This window comes from Drosophila melanogaster, chromosome 2R, assembly GCF_000001215.4.
Source record: "Drosophila melanogaster chromosome 2R".
In the NCBI taxonomy this organism is placed as follows: Eukaryota; Metazoa; Arthropoda; class Insecta; order Diptera; family Drosophilidae; genus Drosophila; species Drosophila melanogaster.
Window position 1 is genome coordinate 21,281,048 of NT_033778.4, and position 14,561 is coordinate 21,295,608.

The 14,561-nt window shown below is 46.0% G+C and overlaps 7 protein-coding genes across 14 annotated transcripts; 2 read left to right on the forward strand and 5 right to left on the reverse strand.

Moving 5' to 3' along the window:
- Window positions 1–15: 15 nt before the first annotated feature.
- Window positions 16–609, reverse strand: CG34203 (uncharacterized protein). The gene is made up of 2 exons (NM_001103927.1): window positions 534–609; window positions 16–474 (listed from the first exon to the last, which is right to left on the reverse strand). Exons 1-2 carry the CDS (start codon window positions 546–548, stop codon window positions 145–147), a joined length of 345 nt encoding a protein of 114 aa, NP_001097397.1. The 5' UTR covers window positions 549–609; the 3' UTR covers window positions 16–144.
- A 641-nt stretch (window positions 610–1,250) lies between these two features.
- On the forward strand, window positions 1,251–4,632 carry MFS16 (Major Facilitator Superfamily Transporter 16). 4 transcript variants are annotated; one of them, NM_166434.2, is made up of 7 exons: window positions 1,251–1,517; window positions 1,940–2,165; window positions 2,284–2,435; window positions 2,496–3,064; window positions 3,335–3,545; window positions 3,603–3,751; window positions 3,808–4,632. In NM_166434.2, the coding sequence occupies exons 1-7, from the start codon at window positions 1,496–1,498 to the stop codon at window positions 4,177–4,179; spliced, it is 1,701 nt and encodes a 566-aa protein (NP_726048.1). In that variant the 5' UTR covers window positions 1,251–1,495; the 3' UTR covers window positions 4,180–4,632. The 4 variants fall into 4 exon arrangements, with proteins under 4 accessions (NP_726048.1, NP_611570.3, NP_726049.1 ...); NM_137726.3 differs by having other exon boundaries at window positions 1,251–1,344; NM_166435.2 differs by having other exon boundaries at window positions 1,353–1,783.
- Window positions 4,201–9,296, reverse strand: CG10505 (uncharacterized protein). Its single transcript, NM_137727.3, has 6 exons — window positions 9,199–9,296; window positions 8,549–8,779; window positions 6,245–8,477; window positions 6,030–6,180; window positions 5,021–5,969; window positions 4,201–4,964 (listed from the first exon to the last, which is right to left on the reverse strand). Exons 1-6 carry the CDS (start codon window positions 9,279–9,281, stop codon window positions 4,673–4,675), a joined length of 3,939 nt encoding a protein of 1,312 aa, NP_611571.2. The 5' UTR covers window positions 9,282–9,296; the 3' UTR covers window positions 4,201–4,672.
- A 570-nt stretch (window positions 9,297–9,866) lies between these two features.
- Window positions 9,867–11,134, reverse strand: CG30392 (uncharacterized protein). 2 transcript variants are annotated; one of them, NM_001299743.1, is made up of 4 exons: window positions 10,880–11,134; window positions 10,595–10,812; window positions 9,985–10,534; window positions 9,867–9,923 (listed from the first exon to the last, which is right to left on the reverse strand). In NM_001299743.1, the coding sequence occupies exons 1-3, from the start codon at window positions 11,035–11,037 to the stop codon at window positions 10,239–10,241; spliced, it is 672 nt and encodes a 223-aa protein (NP_001286672.1). In that variant the 5' UTR covers window positions 11,038–11,134; the 3' UTR covers window positions 9,867–9,923; window positions 9,985–10,238. The 2 variants fall into 2 exon arrangements, with proteins under 2 accessions (NP_001286672.1, NP_611572.2); NM_137728.3 differs by having other exon boundaries at window positions 9,867–10,534.
- A 57-nt stretch (window positions 11,135–11,191) lies between these two features.
- Sgf29 (SAGA-associated factor 29kDa) lies at window positions 11,192–12,599 on the reverse strand. Of its 2 annotated transcripts, NM_001299744.1 has the most exons (5): window positions 12,450–12,599; window positions 12,274–12,367; window positions 11,990–12,218; window positions 11,780–11,937; window positions 11,192–11,710 (listed from the first exon to the last, which is right to left on the reverse strand). In NM_001299744.1, exons 2-5 carry the CDS (start codon window positions 12,310–12,312, stop codon window positions 11,267–11,269), a joined length of 870 nt encoding a protein of 289 aa, NP_001286673.1. In that variant the 5' UTR covers window positions 12,313–12,367; window positions 12,450–12,599; the 3' UTR covers window positions 11,192–11,266. The 2 variants fall into 2 exon arrangements, with proteins under 2 accessions (NP_001286673.1, NP_726051.1); NM_166436.3 differs by lacking the exon at window positions 12,450–12,599 and having other exon boundaries at window positions 12,274–12,394.
- A 121-nt stretch (window positions 12,600–12,720) lies between these two features.
- Window positions 12,721–13,357, forward strand: RpL29 (Ribosomal protein L29). 3 transcript variants are annotated; one of them, NM_057855.6, is made up of 4 exons: window positions 12,721–12,742; window positions 12,803–12,827; window positions 13,007–13,114; window positions 13,184–13,357. In NM_057855.6, exons 3-4 carry the CDS (start codon window positions 13,013–13,015, stop codon window positions 13,310–13,312), a joined length of 231 nt encoding a protein of 76 aa, NP_477203.1. In that variant the 5' UTR covers window positions 12,721–12,742; window positions 12,803–12,827; window positions 13,007–13,012; the 3' UTR covers window positions 13,313–13,357. The 3 variants fall into 3 exon arrangements, with proteins under 3 accessions (NP_477203.1, NP_726053.1, NP_726054.1); NM_166437.4 differs by having other exon boundaries at window positions 12,721–12,827; NM_166438.4 differs by lacking the exon at window positions 12,803–12,827.
- On the reverse strand, window positions 13,355–14,541 carry CG9752 (uncharacterized protein). The gene is made up of 2 exons (NM_137729.3): window positions 14,220–14,541; window positions 13,355–14,163 (listed from the first exon to the last, which is right to left on the reverse strand). Exons 1-2 carry the CDS (start codon window positions 14,473–14,475, stop codon window positions 13,388–13,390), a joined length of 1,032 nt encoding a protein of 343 aa, NP_611573.1. The 5' UTR covers window positions 14,476–14,541; the 3' UTR covers window positions 13,355–13,387.
- Between the last annotated feature and the right edge of the window lie 20 nt (window positions 14,542–14,561).

Here is a 14,561-nt window from a genome sequence, read left to right on the forward strand (position 1 = left end):
AACAATAAAATATTTAAATGTTTAACAATATAAATAAGTTCTATATTACTCCTTAACAGGCTAGGTTTGTATAAAAGATATCAATGGCATATGACTATCTATTGACATTAGATGAGGCGATGATCTTAAGACTAAAGAGTTTAGTTAACCAAACTGCTGCTGCGGATTCTTCACCTTCACCACCTGAGATCGGTAACGGAAGAGTGGCCGGAAAACATTAATCTCGGCCAGTTCCATATCATCGGCCGCCTCCTCATAGGCCAACTCCTCCAGAGCTCTTCGTAATCTGCTCAGAGTGCGCTCGTATCTGTATAAATTTCTAAGGGTTTCACTGCTGGAAGAGATCTCTGGATGAGCATCCCCTTCATTGGCATCACTTAGTTGTTGAATCTGTTCCGCTGATGTGAAACGATCTTGGGGATAACCGAGCACAAGCTCAATGATCACAAAACAGGCAATAAGTTGGAAAATAATCTATTATATGGATACATATATTAGCAACAAATACTTTAAAGGTTGCCAATCGAACATACCTTGTTGCAACGCATTTTAATGGTAAGTTTTTTAGATTTTAAGTACTGATATAAAATCGACTTGTTCTTTGCTGAACTGCTGGTTGTTAAGTGTGGTTCAACTTGGCTAATTCCCACATTTTATACTATTGGCAAAGTTTTTTTGCCCGCCGTTATTAGCACCTGCAATTGTTCTTGTTTCCCGCCTTGATTTTCGCACTGGAAGCGGAGGAAATTAGCGTATAAGTGTGGAAAAATCCAGAGCATTTTCCGCTCTCAGTCGAGTCTGATTGAAAAGCCAGGTGATGTGCACGCGGTCTGTTGTATTTTCCCCTGCTAGTAGTCTGTTGTCAACAAGCGGAATTTCAACAATGAGTAATTTGTATTTATTCATTCAGTCGCGTGTCAAAAGAAATAATTAGCCAGTGATCTCAGGAAATGCGATTCCGAGATCAAGTGTCAACGTCTAATTTCTAAAGTAAACTTATAAGCCAAATCTATAGCTGTAGGTGGATCCCAATCGTTACCTAAACGTGTGGCTTGCAAATGCACAGATTCAATACAAATATACATATATACAAAACAGCCAAGGAGAAAGGATCTCTTGAAGTAATTATTATTCAAATGCAATTTTCAAATATAACTGCAGTTTAGAAAATTAAACCAGCAATACCGCTCTGGAAACATACTAAAATATACAAGACGTAGCATCTGTGGTCACACTGGCAGCACATATCGATAGTCGCGGGCAGCAGTCGATGTTTCTCCACCTTTATTTTGTTATTTTCCGACGGAGTAATGTTTACTGCAGCTGTTTAGTGTGTGTTTAACGGTAATATTAAGTGGCTAAAGCTGTTTTTCAATGTCGCCGTGTTTATTCCCAAGCAATCTGTTAGATTCCGCAAGAAATTCCATCTGGTGGCGACAACAAACAAAGACTTAGAAATCCGACAAGCGTCGACTATGAAATACTCTGTAAATTGATGAGGACAAGTGAACAGAAAAGTAAATAAACATTGATGGATTACGTTAAAAACAAGAGACTTCTATGATAACAGTATAGGAATAAAACGATCGGCGTTCGTTGAGATAAAAAACGTGCGGTTTCTTATCACAAACGGCAAAACACTATCTAAGTTGAATATTTTTCGCCAACGCAGCAGAATAGTAAAGCCAGCGGAAACGCATTTCGTTTTACGACTGCGATACGAAGCTTCATTGTTTGAGCGGAACGACGACGTAAACAAGAAAACTGGGGAGCAGAAACATATGTATGGTGATAAGTTCGGAAATTTTATCCGCGACCTCAGCAGAAACCGCAACCCACTCCGCTGTACCTGCACCTTCCACCCCTTAAAGCCGAAAATGTATCTCGAACTGAGTCACCACATCACTCACCACCTACCTGTTGATCATTGTTCTTTTAGGTAGCTGGCATTACTCGCAACCGAAACGGATTCGGGAACCCAGCCACCTGGACGAGCAGCACTTGCACCTCGCCCACTGTCCGCGCCGGTCGATGAGAGCTTCACTGGGATTGGGCAGAACGCGAAAGATGAGCAATAACTACAACGACGTGCCATTCGGCATCCGGGCTGTGCAGCGGCTGTCCCGACAATGCTGCACCCGCTTCCATGCCCGCAGAGATTTGCTGTGAGTATGCGATAACTTCTAAATATAAGATTTCATTGCAAATGAGTGCTGAGCGTTAAGTTGACCCCATATTATGAATAACTATATTGGGTAGATATTGATATTATGTCTATTTCAGCTACAAGATGTCAGTGTTTGTGCTAACTTTCCTGGCCTACGCCTGCTATCACATGTGCCGCAAGCCCATCTCCGTAGTCAAGTCGGTGCTGCAAGGAAACTGTTCCACAGCGCTGGCTGCATCGGGTCAGGATTGTGGATATGCGCCCTTTGGTTAGTTCTTCCCTTAACACTTCTAACGTGTTACCCTATAAACAAGTGGCCAATTTACAGATGTTCCCGATGCCACCACACTCTTTGGAATGCTGGACTCGGCCTTCCTCTTCTCCTATGCCATCGCTATGTTCGCTTCTGGTTTCGTGGCGGAACGCGTTTCCCTGCGATACTTCTTGTCCATGGGCATGATCCTCACCGGAGTGTTCACTTACATGTTCGGCATTGCTCGCACCTCCAATATCCATAGTTTGTGGTATTTCATAATAGTGCAAATATTCGCTGGCATCTTCCAGACGACCGGATGGCCAGGTGTAGTGGCCCTCGTGGGTCGTTGGTTTGGAAAGTCGAAACGCGGGCTCATTTTTGGTATATGGAACAGTCATACGTCTATTGGAAACATTCTTGGCACGCTGATAGCGGCGCATTATGTGGAATCCGATTGGGCGCTGTCGTTTGTGGTACCCGGCATTATCATTGCAGCCGTTGGATTTTTACTCTTCCTTTTCCTAGTGGATCAGCCGGAGATTGTGGGCTGTTATCCACAAGCCGGACAGCATGAGCGTCGCGTGGCCAACGAGTCTGATGTGGAACAGGACGACGAGGAGCAGGTGCGCCATAACGATGCGGTAAGTATCAGATTCAGATTTTTCATTGATGTTCCGCATGCGATGTACATTACACCCGGTCTCCCAATATGTTGCAATTATGATTTCAAAAACGTACTTTGCTCGGCGTTAGTGTGTGATCAGTTTTGGGTACGAAACTTCGAGAACTGTAAGTGCATGACTATTTCCATGGTTTTCTTGTTATGTCTGCCATTTTTGCTTATGTAAATCTTGCGCTTTGCACGCCACTCCATTTTAAATAGTTTAAAAATTCGTCTTATTTTATTTTAGGAAATCAACTATAGATCTGCTCCCACCGAACGTACTCCAATCCTTCCACGATCTCAACCAGAGGCGGTGCCAAGGGGTCGCGGACGTCCCATCAGTCTGATCGATGCTTTATTCATACCCGGTGTGGTAGAGTTTTCGCTGTGTTTGTTCTTTACCAAGCTGGTGAGCTACACCTTCATGTACTGGCTGCCACTTTACATACAAAAATCCAGTAAGTGCCCAGAAAATAGTATACAAAACAGTCAATAAAGCGATTCCTCTTATGCAGGCACATTGGGTCCAGAACTGTCCGCTGATTTGTCCACTCTTTTCGATGTGGGTGGTATTTTGGGTGCAATAGCTGCGGGCTATCTATCAGATGTGAGCGGAATGTCGGCCACCGTCTGCACAGGCATGTTGTTCGTTGCCTCGCCCATTGTAAGTACTCTAGACAAGCCACAGAAACCATTACTAGGAACATGTATTCGTTTCAGCTGCTGATGTATCAACAATATGGTGCATTGTCGATGACAATCAGCATAGTGCTCTTGATTGTGGTCGGCATCTTTGTGAACGGACCATATGCCCTGATTACAACCTCTGTAAGTGCAGAGCTGGGCCAGCACAGCTCCTTGGAGGGAAATGCCAATGCTCTGGCCACGGTGACGGCCATTATCGATGGTACTGGGTCAATCGGAGCGGCAGTTGGTCCACTGCTTGCCGGCCTTATCTCCACCGCCGGATGGCAGTATGTCTTCCACATGCTCATCGCTGCCGACATCATTGCCATGGTGCTGCTGGGGCGACTGGTCTTCAAGGAGTTCGCTGCACTGCGTCGTGCATCGCATCGTATTCGGATTGAATAGCAGGAAGAAGCTGAAGCGGATGTGGTTTGACCATATATATATTTTTGTTTCTAGCGTTCTCTGTACATACCATAGCATTTGTATAGCTAACATAAAGAACGTTTTCTTTTCATTCGAGAGCATATCAGAGTGTTTCTGATCCTAGTTTTACCCATACATGTCAATACCTAATGTTATTTTAAATGGAATGTTTACCATCATCTTAGGCTATCCATCAAGTTTACAATTTTGATATATTACCTACATACATATATATATATATATATATATACATACATCTATGTTGTAATCTTGTGTGTGCGCGCGTGTGTCAGAGTCTCCTCGTTTTAAGTGCCGAACTATCATTAGTACTAGCGTAATTCTACTGCTATGTAAATACACTTTATCGTACACTTTTCGTACCAATAAAACCGAATTTGACTGTTCTCCGCGGCAGTACAATTTCTCAATGGCGATGCTTAAGTTAAATCCTGCTTCCGCTGGCGATCCTTGCTCATTCTTCGGAAATGGTCAAGGAGTCTCTTCTGTTGCGGCGCATATAACTCTCTGATGCAATCCTCTTGAGGAACTTTACGGTGGTCGCATCGTTCTGATTGACGAGCTTAAGAAGGGCTCCATCCTTGCGCTGCAGGAGCTTGTGAGGTGCTCCGAACTCCACAATCTGGCCAGCATCCATGACCAGGACGCTGTCATTGTCCATCACAGTGTGCAATCTGTGAGCGATCGTTAGAACCGTGCACTCAGCAAACTTGGTCTGGATGGTTTCTTGGATCAGGATATCAGTTCTAAGAGATAAAGTGTTAATTACGAAAAAAATGAAAATAATATCTTAAGAACCTACTCTGTATCCACATTTGCAGTTGCTTCGTCCATGACCAGAACTCGATTCTGTCGTAGAATGGCTCTGGCCAAGCAGACCAGCTGCCTCTGACCCATGCTGAAGTTGGAGCCACCGTCCTGCATGCGACAGGAGAGACCTCCTTCCAATGAGGCAACATGCTTCTTCAGTTTGACGTCATCCAATGCACTCCACAGGGACTCGTCGCTTTTTTCATCAAATGGATCCAGATTGAAGCGCAGTGTTCCAGAGAACAGAACCGGATCTTGTGGGATAATCGAGATTCTACTTCGCAGGTCGTGGAGACCCAGTTTACCAATGTCCAGTCCATCGATCTCGATGGTTCCCTCATTAAGAGCCAATCGGAATAGAGCTTGAATTATAGAGGATTTTCCCGCTCCAGTACGTCCCACAATGCCAATCTTTTCCATGGGCTGGGATTCAAAGTTCAGTCCTCTAAGAATATCCTCGTCTCCCGGGGAATATCTCATGCGAAGATCCTGGAATCGAAGGTGACCCGCTTGCGGCCATTCAGCTGCAAGATTCACACTCTTTGGACTCTCAAGTGGTGGCTCCGATGGCGTCTGGGCGTACTCTAGCACACGTTCCACGCTGGTCATATTGTTCTCCATCTCGGCAGTCTGGCGCATTCCCCACTGGCACATAATCACCAATGTCATGGACTGGGTGATGGCCAGACCCACATCACCGCTGTAGAAGCTCTGATTGATAACCAGAAAGCTAAAGGTCACCGCCAGGATATAGATCACGCAAATCAGATCGGTCCAGAAGGAAAACGCCCTGTTGGCGCTTACATAAAGAAAAAGGGCAGAGGAGTTTGTGTTCTGGTGGCCATGGAAAGTCTGTTCCAGCTGCGGCATGGCGTCCATGGACCTAATGGTCGAGTGTCCATGGAAGGTTTGGTTTGTGTGCGAGTAGATGGGACTGCGTGCTTTTAAGTTAAATGAGAAAAGTTAGTAAGGCTAGATTATTCTGATAAATTTGAACCTACTTAAGCTCTCAATCCTCTTCAGACTTCGACTGGCGCCTATATAGAGGGCACGGCAGAAATACAATAGTATAACCATAATGGCTGCTGGGATGAGCAGCCAATAGTTGGCGATGGCCACGATCACCAGCACAGCCACCACATCTACCAGGAACTAAGGGACAAGATTAAGAATTGCATGAGACTAAAGAAGAAGTGGTTGAGCTAGGTGTACTTACTTGAAGGGAATCCATCATAGCCTGTGGCAGATTCACATCTACATTCTGTATGTCGCTGGAGAATCGATTGAGCACTCTCCCAGATGGATTAGCATTGAAGAAGTACATCCAGGCGCGGATTATCCCATGGTAGAGCTGATCGTGCAATGTCAATGAGATGCGCAGGCACATGAAGAAGAATCCAAAGGTGCGCAGCAGGAACAATGCCAAAGTGAGCAACAGGAGCACCGTATACCAGATAACCATTTTGGTGCGAGTGGCTTCATAGTCATCCACCGAATCATACCCTCTATCCTCCTCCCAAGTGGCCCATCGTGAGATGAAAATGTCCATGACGGCCTGGCATCCTCGGGCCAGGACAAACATGGAGAGCACCAAACAGACCAGGAATGGAGCGCCAAGAGCCCGAAAGTAAGCCTTATAGGTATCGTAGCTCACGGCACCCTGAAGTTGCTGTTCGGCATTGCCATTCTCATCCTGGATGGTGGCAGGATCCTTTTCTTCTCCCTTGCTTAGCTGCTTTGACGTCCTGTCCACCTGGCTGAGCACACGCTTCACTTGCTGCTTATCCGCCTCGATGGCCTCCAGATCCAGAGCAGCATGGTGGGTGATAACGTCCTTAAGTTCCTCATAGCTACCCTGCTGGGTGAGCTTTCCTCCCTCCAACAGCAGCAGTTGATCCACACTCTTGAGCAACTGGACATGATGAGTGACTAGAATGCGCATTTTGCCATCCAGCAATCGGTGGAAGCACTTGTCCATCAGCAGCTTACCCACCTGGGCATCAACGGCGGCCAGAGGATCGTCGAATAGGTAGATATCCGCCTGGCGGTACACTGCTCTGGCTAGCGCAATCCTGGCCTTTTGGCCACCACTCAGGCTGATTCCTCGCTCACCCACAACGGTGGCATCACCGCGTGGCAGTAGTTCCAAATCTCTGTCCAACTGACACGCATGGACCACTGCTCGGTATCGCTTCTCCTCGTATTGCTCCACAAACAGGATGTTCTCCCTGATGCTGCCCTGGAATACCCACGGCTGTTGGGCGGCATAGCTAATCCTGCCATGAACCTCAACTCGTCCCTGCATGAGCTCGATCTCACCGAGAATGGCATGAAGAAGGGTGCTCTTTCCGGAGCCCACATTACCCACAATGCCCACAAACTGGCCTGCGTTGATGTGAAAGGAGATACCCTCAATATGTGGCTTCCTAGGTTGCTTTATGCTCGGCTTGTCCCAACTCGCGCTCACTTTTCGGAAACTTAAGCACTTAGTCTCACTTTGTACGCAGTGGAGCCGCCCACTCTGTGCTGGTTTCGGTTTCTCTGCATCCAACTCCAGTCCGGGATTGTCTCGGCAGCAGGACTCCTCCGTCGGCTTCTCCACTTGCAGCAGGAACTCCACTACTCGACGCGCACTGACCAGAGTCTGAGCCCAAGTGGTGATGGCCATGGGCCAGTAGTGCAGCAATGAATCATTGAGTAAGCCGTAGTAGGAAGACAGAATGAACACCTTCTTGGCCGTCACAAGGTCACCCACATACACGTAGGCCACCAGACTCAGGAAAAGCGATATCTTGGAGATCATATTGGTGCACTGCAGGGCGGCGTATATGCTCATGGATCCTCGGATGGCCTTTACCTCCGACTGCCTTACTGCGGCAATCAGGCGTCCAAAGGACTTCTCCCACGCATACATCTTAATCACTTGGATGGCACCGATGATCTCGTTCATGAGCTTTACCCGTGCATCCCGATGCTTGGCGGATCGGGTGCCGAAACTAGCAGAAGCCTTGGCGGCCCAGGCTTGCAGGGGTATCAATATCACAATGAAGGCGATTCCAATCAGTGATGTCCAGCCCACCTGGCGGGTCATCAAGTAGCCAAAGATACAGGCCTCCACGGGACCCTTCCACAGGTCGTGAAAGAAGTAAAAAGTCAAGTCGAACTGCGAGAGATCGATGGACATCACCGAAATGGCCTGGCCTCCAAGTCCTTCGCCACTGCTCGCCGAGGCGCGCAGACATTTCCGGTAGACCAGGCCGGCACAGGCCAATCTGACCCGCGTTCCCACCGCGAATACGTAGAACATAAATGGGTGAAACACTAGGGAGGTGACCAGCGAGCACAGGACAATGCCCATGGCGTACAGATAGGCACTCTCCTTGGTCACCGTCGTCTGGCCGTAGGCGAAGTAGGAGATCAATCCTCCGAGCAGCAAAGGCTGGAAGGAACTGCAATTAAAGCGGAAGTGAAAAGTGAGATTGCTGTGATTTCCGGAAGTATATTTAGATTCTGTACTCACTGAATAGCCATTTCCAACAGAGAATATAAAATGCAAACGGGAACAAACTGCCATCCGTAGACCTTAAAGATCAGCCGCATAAGACTCGGATTTTTCTTCTTGGACTCCTTCTCCCAGTGGGGCTGTAGGTTTCTGGTCAAGGACTCACTATCGAAACTGGGCAGGTGTTCGTACAGCTTACTCGCGTCCAACTCCTCCCGCCTGCCCTTCCGAAAAACACTGTGCATCCATCTGAAGGAGGAAAAATGATAAGTCGTTCAATATCTTATCAAAGTATCTCCAAGGTAGGCGACTTGCAAATGGCATGTCTGATCCAGGGCATTACTACGTGACTGCCCAACAGTCAATGGTCAATCAATATCGCGAAATTCCGATTTATGACCGAAATCTCATGTGGAAACTATGGGTTAAAAATAACCATTATCACTTAATGAGTTTTGAAAAAGATATTCCAAAGCTGACTTCTGGGCATTACAAGTATCTTAACTTTTTTGCTTAAACTTTTCGGAGATGTTGTTTATCAGCACTTATTAGCAACAATTAGCACTATCCTTATCGCGAGTTGTAAACTATTCACTGATTGACCATGACCATCGTTTCCGCAGAGATTTTCACTTTTCACCAATAAAAAAAAAATATTGACGACTCACAGGAACAGCCACTTAGAGATTATATTGGCCTTGATAAACGGATTACTCTCTCTTTTCGGACTCGACTGCTTAGAAGCATCCATGGCTCCATATGCTCGCGGCGCCAGACGGATTGAATATGCCCCAAAACGGACGGTCGAAGGCGCTTTTAACGACTTCAGCACTCACAGACGGAGCAGTGACGTCTGTGGATTATTTGTCCGGAGAACCACCATCTTCTACGGTTTGCACTTGGCACAACGCCTGTCCAAACGGCGATAAAGTGGCCAACTCAACACGTTTTTTGAGAGTTCACCGCTTTTGATAGTGATACGTAGTGATAGTGACTAAGGCGTAATCGATAGCGCAATTAGACTGCAATTGAAACGGCGGCCATTACTGCAATTTGCGCTCCAAAAGTTAGCTCGCTAAGCCCAAATGGCCATATATCTTGACTGGATTCTGGAGATATAGGGGAGTTTTAGCGGTCTTTGTCTTGGACCATAATCACAAGCAGATACGCCAAGCCATTTGTATCCGAAGTGGGTTTTTTATGAGGTAGCATTCCCCCAGCAGCTTATCTAATCGGGATCGCTTATTATGCTGTTATATTTGGAACTGGCACGAGAAACTATGTTTGTCCAGGTTGACCAAGTTCAATACACCCAGAGATAAGACAAGTTTTCATTCATGACTAAAGCTTTAATGGCGTTAAAATACGGGGGATTTTGGAAATATTGCACAGCCTGTGGACAAGGCGATAGATGAGCGATTGCAGGCAATTCAAAATGCAAAATTAAAACTTACGTCTTAGGAAACGAATACTTGCAGTTACACAATCAATACAGAAAATTTTAGCTACATAATCTACGCCGGGGTAGACACCAGATCTGATAGAGAGTTAGATACAGTACAAAAGCATATTATAAAAGTATGGTATAATATCATATTATAGGCATCTTTTCTGGCTAGGGTAAAGTAGGGAAACTTTGGTATTTATCACTCTATCAGATCTTTTGAATGCCCCAGATGTATAGATATGGATTATGTATGTATGGATTCTAAGGCAGGCTGTGTAGATCGTATAGCGTGTAGAGGTCTTCTGTGCGATCGTAGTTGGTTCTCATATGCTTCAGCATGGAAGGCAGGTTCTCTTTGGCCGCCTCGACATCGGAGCACACTTTCTTGAGAAGATCTCCCCTAGTGGGCATCGCGTACATAGCCAGGCGCGCTCCTTTGCGGATGAGGAATGAGTGATGCTTGCCCAGGGTGTCATCGTAGGCCTCCTTGCACACGTCCACAGTCTTTTGGTCGTCGGGTATCGCCTGGATCCGATTGAGAAACTCGTAGACAAAGTCTAGATAAGAAGAAACCAATCAATTAGCCACTGTGGCAGTTATATGCGCATAACGCTCACCAAGACCGCGATGAAGACGTAGCAGCGTTCGACTGCCAGACACGTAACCCTTCTGAGTAAGCAACTGGGCCTCCTTCTCGTAATCCAGCATGGTTCTGAAGGTATTAAAGTGTTCCTGCTCCTCCGCGTCCTTGGCTCTCAGGGCGTATAAGATATCTATTTTACTGCGCACATCGCTGCTGACAAAACTGAAGACACTGCCCATGAGCTGGAAGAACCTAATGAACACCGAAAGCCCAATAGAGCACCACTAAAAAACATAAACATCATAATCACTCAGTTTACTTCATTATTTCCTCGTAGGCTGCCAAGTATGCGTCTAATTGTACGTCATCCTCGTCCAGAAGGCTGGTTTCGAACAAATTAGACACTTTGAGGATATCAAAACAGTTTCCATTTTCCGCCGTGCCATTGGTCTGCGTCGCTAAGCTCGTTTTACTCATCTTATAAGCCTGCCTTTCCCCTTTGTTTTCCTACAAACTTTAAAGTCTATTTATTTTTTTTAGGAAATCAATGTAACCGTTCTCCAAAAAATCCGGTATTAAAATACCACCCTGAAATTACTTTCTTCTTATTCCAGACAGAAACCAGTCTATTGTGAATTGAATACAATTTTAATTGGAGCTATTATTACAATTACATTTAATTCTTAAAGTTAAGATAATACATTTTTTATGCTGATGATAGATTCCCGCTGCCACTGCCAGCCCCCTTTTTCGTTGGACGATATGCAATCACATAGCGCTGTGCGACCGGCAAGGGTTCGGCATAGCCATTCGTGTACGATGAATCCTCGAATAGCACCTCGTAATCCTCGGTGGCGGTTTGCGGCAGGCGATGGACAATGGCCTTGTAGAAACAGGTGGTCTGTGGATATAGCGCCATTACCACTGTGTCCTTGGGGAAGAGGGCGTGACCATCGGTCTCAGGATTTGCACGCATTAGAGGCAGTGGGATGACCTTTCGCTTGCTCAGCACATGGCGATCCTTTTGCTCCTCGTCAATGTCAATTACGTCGTATTTGTTTTGACGGTGAAGGAACTGCACCACTTCCGCCAGGATCCAGTTCTCCTCCTCATCAATTCCCTTAGCTAATGCGGCAACATTGTCGCCAACCTATACAGTGGCGTCCGATTAGTCAGATCATCATCCCAGCTTCTTTGTCCAATCAAAATGAATGCTTACCTTGGCCACATAGTTCCCCTCGGCGGGAATGGCTCCACATAGAGCTGGTGCTCGTTCTCCTAGTTTGCCAACGAATAACGGCAACGTTTGCGCTGAGAGCTGCACCATTTTCATAAGGGCGCCCCGTCGAATGGCCTCCTTATTTCCAGCGTTGCGAGCTGTGGAATATGCGAGATTAAATCCTGTTTATACATCCCATCACTAACCCACCTTGGATGCGCCTCTCATTGCGAATGCTTCGAATCTCGTGGATTTTCGCCAGTGCGGCTCGGATTGTGGCCTCCTCCTGCGCAGCCTCCGTTAAACTGGCCTTGAGCAGGGGCTTAACCTTCTGATTGGTGGCGTGCAGAGATCGCACCAGACTAGCAATGGAGTTTTCCGCACGACGACGCTCCTCGTCCACATTGTGAATGTTTTGTTGAATGTCCTTCAGGCGATCCTGTAAATGCCATATAAATATAGTATATATCGACATTTATTGTTAACATCTTTACCTGAATCTGTTGGGCGGCACTCTCCGCAGTCAGTGGCATGTTGTTTCGATATTATAACAATATAATAAATTTGTTTTTTGAACACTTTGTTTACCTACGCAATGAAAACAAAAACAAGCATAAGCGTAAAGTCGACAACGCGTTAGTATTAACTATGCGATAGTTTTATATTTTACCTCAGTATTTTTTTAATCTTAGCAAATTTTATTTTACAGAGTAAAACAGAGTAATTATTGTTAAGATTTTTGTACCGTATAATCTCATTATTTGACTTTAGTGGATCTTTTTCTCAAACTCGAATATTTACTTTTCAAAGTTGTTTACGTTTCTTACATTGGAGATGGAAGCAAGTGCGCCTAACAGCACGCAGATAACAGCACGATATCTTCACGTGGTTGGCGTTATTTAGTCCCTTTTCTGCGCTCTATGACAGCCTCTCTGGCTTTCCCTTCTTTTCCATCGCGTTTCCGTAAGTGTGCTCCGCGTTTTTCCAATTGGCTATTTTTATTTATAATATCTTCAATTGCAGCTAGGAATTCCAGTGTGCGAAAAACGTAGGTGCCTAATACACGAGAAATGCAACGAAAATTTCAACAGTTGTTGGCTTTTTGTTCAACTGGCGTTGGCTAAAAGTGAACTCCAAGTGTTAACCCCAAGCTAAAATTATAATGGCGAACATTTTTTCTGTTTTCATGTGCCGCCCCATCAACGAATCTTTGGATACCCGGAGTAGTTTAAGATGGCCAAGTCCAAGAACCACACAAATCACAACCAGAACAAGAAGGCCCATCGTAATGGCATCAAGCGCCCGCTGCGCAAACGCCACGAGTCCACTCTGGGTGTAAGTATTCAAAAATATGCATATTTAGTTAGCATCTAGAGTTGATTTTAACAACCTTCCCGTCTTTAGATGGATGTGAAATTTCTGATCAACCAGCGCTACGCACGCAAGGGAAACCTTTCCCGCGAGGAGTCCGTGAAGCGCTACAACGAGCGCATCGCTTCCCAGAAGGGCAAGCCAAAGCCTGTTACTCTGTAGATGATTGCCCCGCGTGTGGATAATTAAAGGACAATTCAGTTTAACAAAGAACCGTCTTTATTTGTGTTGCCGTCGTTAGTAGTAGATGCTCAGCACCTTGTGGAAGGGAATGTGCTCCAGGTCGGCATTGTGCCGACGCCGGTAGTCCCACAGATATTGGTCGATCACAATGGAGTTGACGTTGTCCAGTGAGATTTCGGGGTGCTGCTCCTTGAGTATCTTCACCACAGCATCCCTAACTTGTTCGATGATGTATATAGATGCGCCGCGTATCTCCACCTCTCGGGGATCGCCGTTCTCCAGAATAGTATCCGTCTTTAGGAACTCCATTAGCTCACTGGTGTACTCCAAACTGCCGAAGTGCACTAGCACCTGGGGAATTCGGTAGTCAGCGAACATGGTTATCTGATCGATGTCATTAAAGAACCCAAGTCCCTGACCTCTGTAGCAGGACCACACATCGCCCACTAGGATTTGCGCTCGTTTTAGGATGGAAACTCGCTTTCCAGCAAACTCAGCCTCATCGCGAAAACAGGGAAACTCCTCCACAACGAGATCCAGCAAGCGAACTGCCGATTTCTCCGCCTTCTTGATAACATTCTCAAAACTGCCGTCGTACTTGTCGATCAGAACTTTTCCCACTTCATGGAGCGATTCCAGACGCTTTTGGAGCAGCGGAATCACTGTCTCGCCATCGTCAGAGCGGAAAATGTTCTCCACGGTTTTCAGATCAATCTGGGAATAGAACTTGGGATTGATCACATCCACGCCTTCCTTGATGGCTCTCTTAATCGCAGCACACAGCGCAAAGTAGCCGGTATAGCCATCGACCTTATATTTGGTGTAGTTATCTGCGGAAGATTACCATTGAAGATAGTGGATGCTGCTATAAATATCAATTACTCACTGGGGGTCCAAAAGCAAAAGTTCAGGGTGTCCAACACAAAGACCCAGTCGGCTGCTTTGGAATAATCCTCCGGCTGATTTGGATTGGGATGTAATTCGTGCTGCGAGAAGTTTTCCACAGCAATGCGTTTTTCTATTAGGCCTTTTACGATTTCCTGGGTCAGTTTCTCAATGCCTGCAGGCAGAATACGAACATGCTTGGCATTTTCTACGATATAGGCTCCAGATTCCCGGGGACTTAGTTTGCTGCTGGACATTTTAACAATTTTATTAATGTTTTTAATTAAGATGTCGCGACTTTTGGCGCTGTAACAGGCGTTTTGGTTTATTTAGGAGATTCGGG

Bases quoted from the DNA above. Each gene is read 5' to 3' on its own strand.
- MFS16 (NM_166434.2), top strand. From the start codon at position 1,496: ATGAGGACAAGTGAACAGAAAA. The intron at 3,065-3,334 runs GTAAGTATCAGA...ATTTTATTTTAG, and splicing joins AGGTGCGCCATAACGATGCG to GAAATCAACTATAGATCTGC. The intron at 3,546-3,602 runs GTAAGTGCCCAG...CCTCTTATGCAG, and splicing joins ACTTTACATACAAAAATCCA to GCACATTGGGTCCAGAACTG.
- CG10505 (NM_137727.3), bottom strand. From the start codon at position 9,281: ATGGATGCTTCTAAGCAGTCGAGTCCGAAAAGAGAGAGTAATCCGTTT. The intron at 8,478-8,548 runs GTGAGTACAGAA...CTTTAATTGCAG, and splicing joins CTGTTGGAAATGGCTATTCA to TTCCTTCCAGCCTTTGCTGC. The intron at 5,970-6,029 runs GTAGGTTCAAAT...TTAACTTAAAAG, and splicing joins GAAGAGGATTGAGAGCTTAA to CACGCAGTCCCATCTACTCG.
- CG30392 (NM_001299743.1), bottom strand. From the start codon at position 11,037: ATGAGTAAAACGAGCTTAGCGACGCAGACCAATGGCACGGCGGAAAAT. The intron at 10,813-10,879 runs GTAAACTGAGTG...GGTGTTCATTAG, and splicing joins GCCTACGAGGAAATAATGAA to GTTCTTCCAGCTCATGGGCA. The intron at 10,535-10,594 runs GTGAGCGTTATG...CTTCTTATCTAG, and splicing joins ACGTCTTCATCGCGGTCTTG to ACTTTGTCTACGAGTTTCTC.
- Sgf29 (NM_001299744.1), bottom strand. From the start codon at position 12,312: ATGCCACTGACTGCGGAGAGTGCCGCCCAACAGATTCAG. The intron at 12,219-12,273 runs GTAAAGATGTTA...TGGCATTTACAG, and splicing joins GTGCCGCCCAACAGATTCAG to GATCGCCTGAAGGACATTCA. The intron at 11,938-11,989 runs GTGGGTTAGTGA...CATATTCCACAG, and splicing joins CAATGAGAGGCGCATCCAAG to CTCGCAACGCTGGAAATAAG.
- RpL29 (NM_166437.4), top strand. From the start codon at position 13,013: ATGGCCAAGTCCAAGAACCACACAAATCACAACCAGAACAAGAAGGCC. The intron at 13,115-13,183 runs GTAAGTATTCAA...TCCCGTCTTTAG, and splicing joins GCCACGAGTCCACTCTGGGT to ATGGATGTGAAATTTCTGAT.
- CG9752 (NM_137729.3), bottom strand. From the start codon at position 14,475: ATGTCCAGCAGCAAACTAAGTCCCCGGGAATCTGGAGCCTATATCGTA. The intron at 14,164-14,219 runs GTGAGTAATTGA...AATCTTCCGCAG, and splicing joins CTTTTGCTTTTGGACCCCCA to ATAACTACACCAAATATAAG.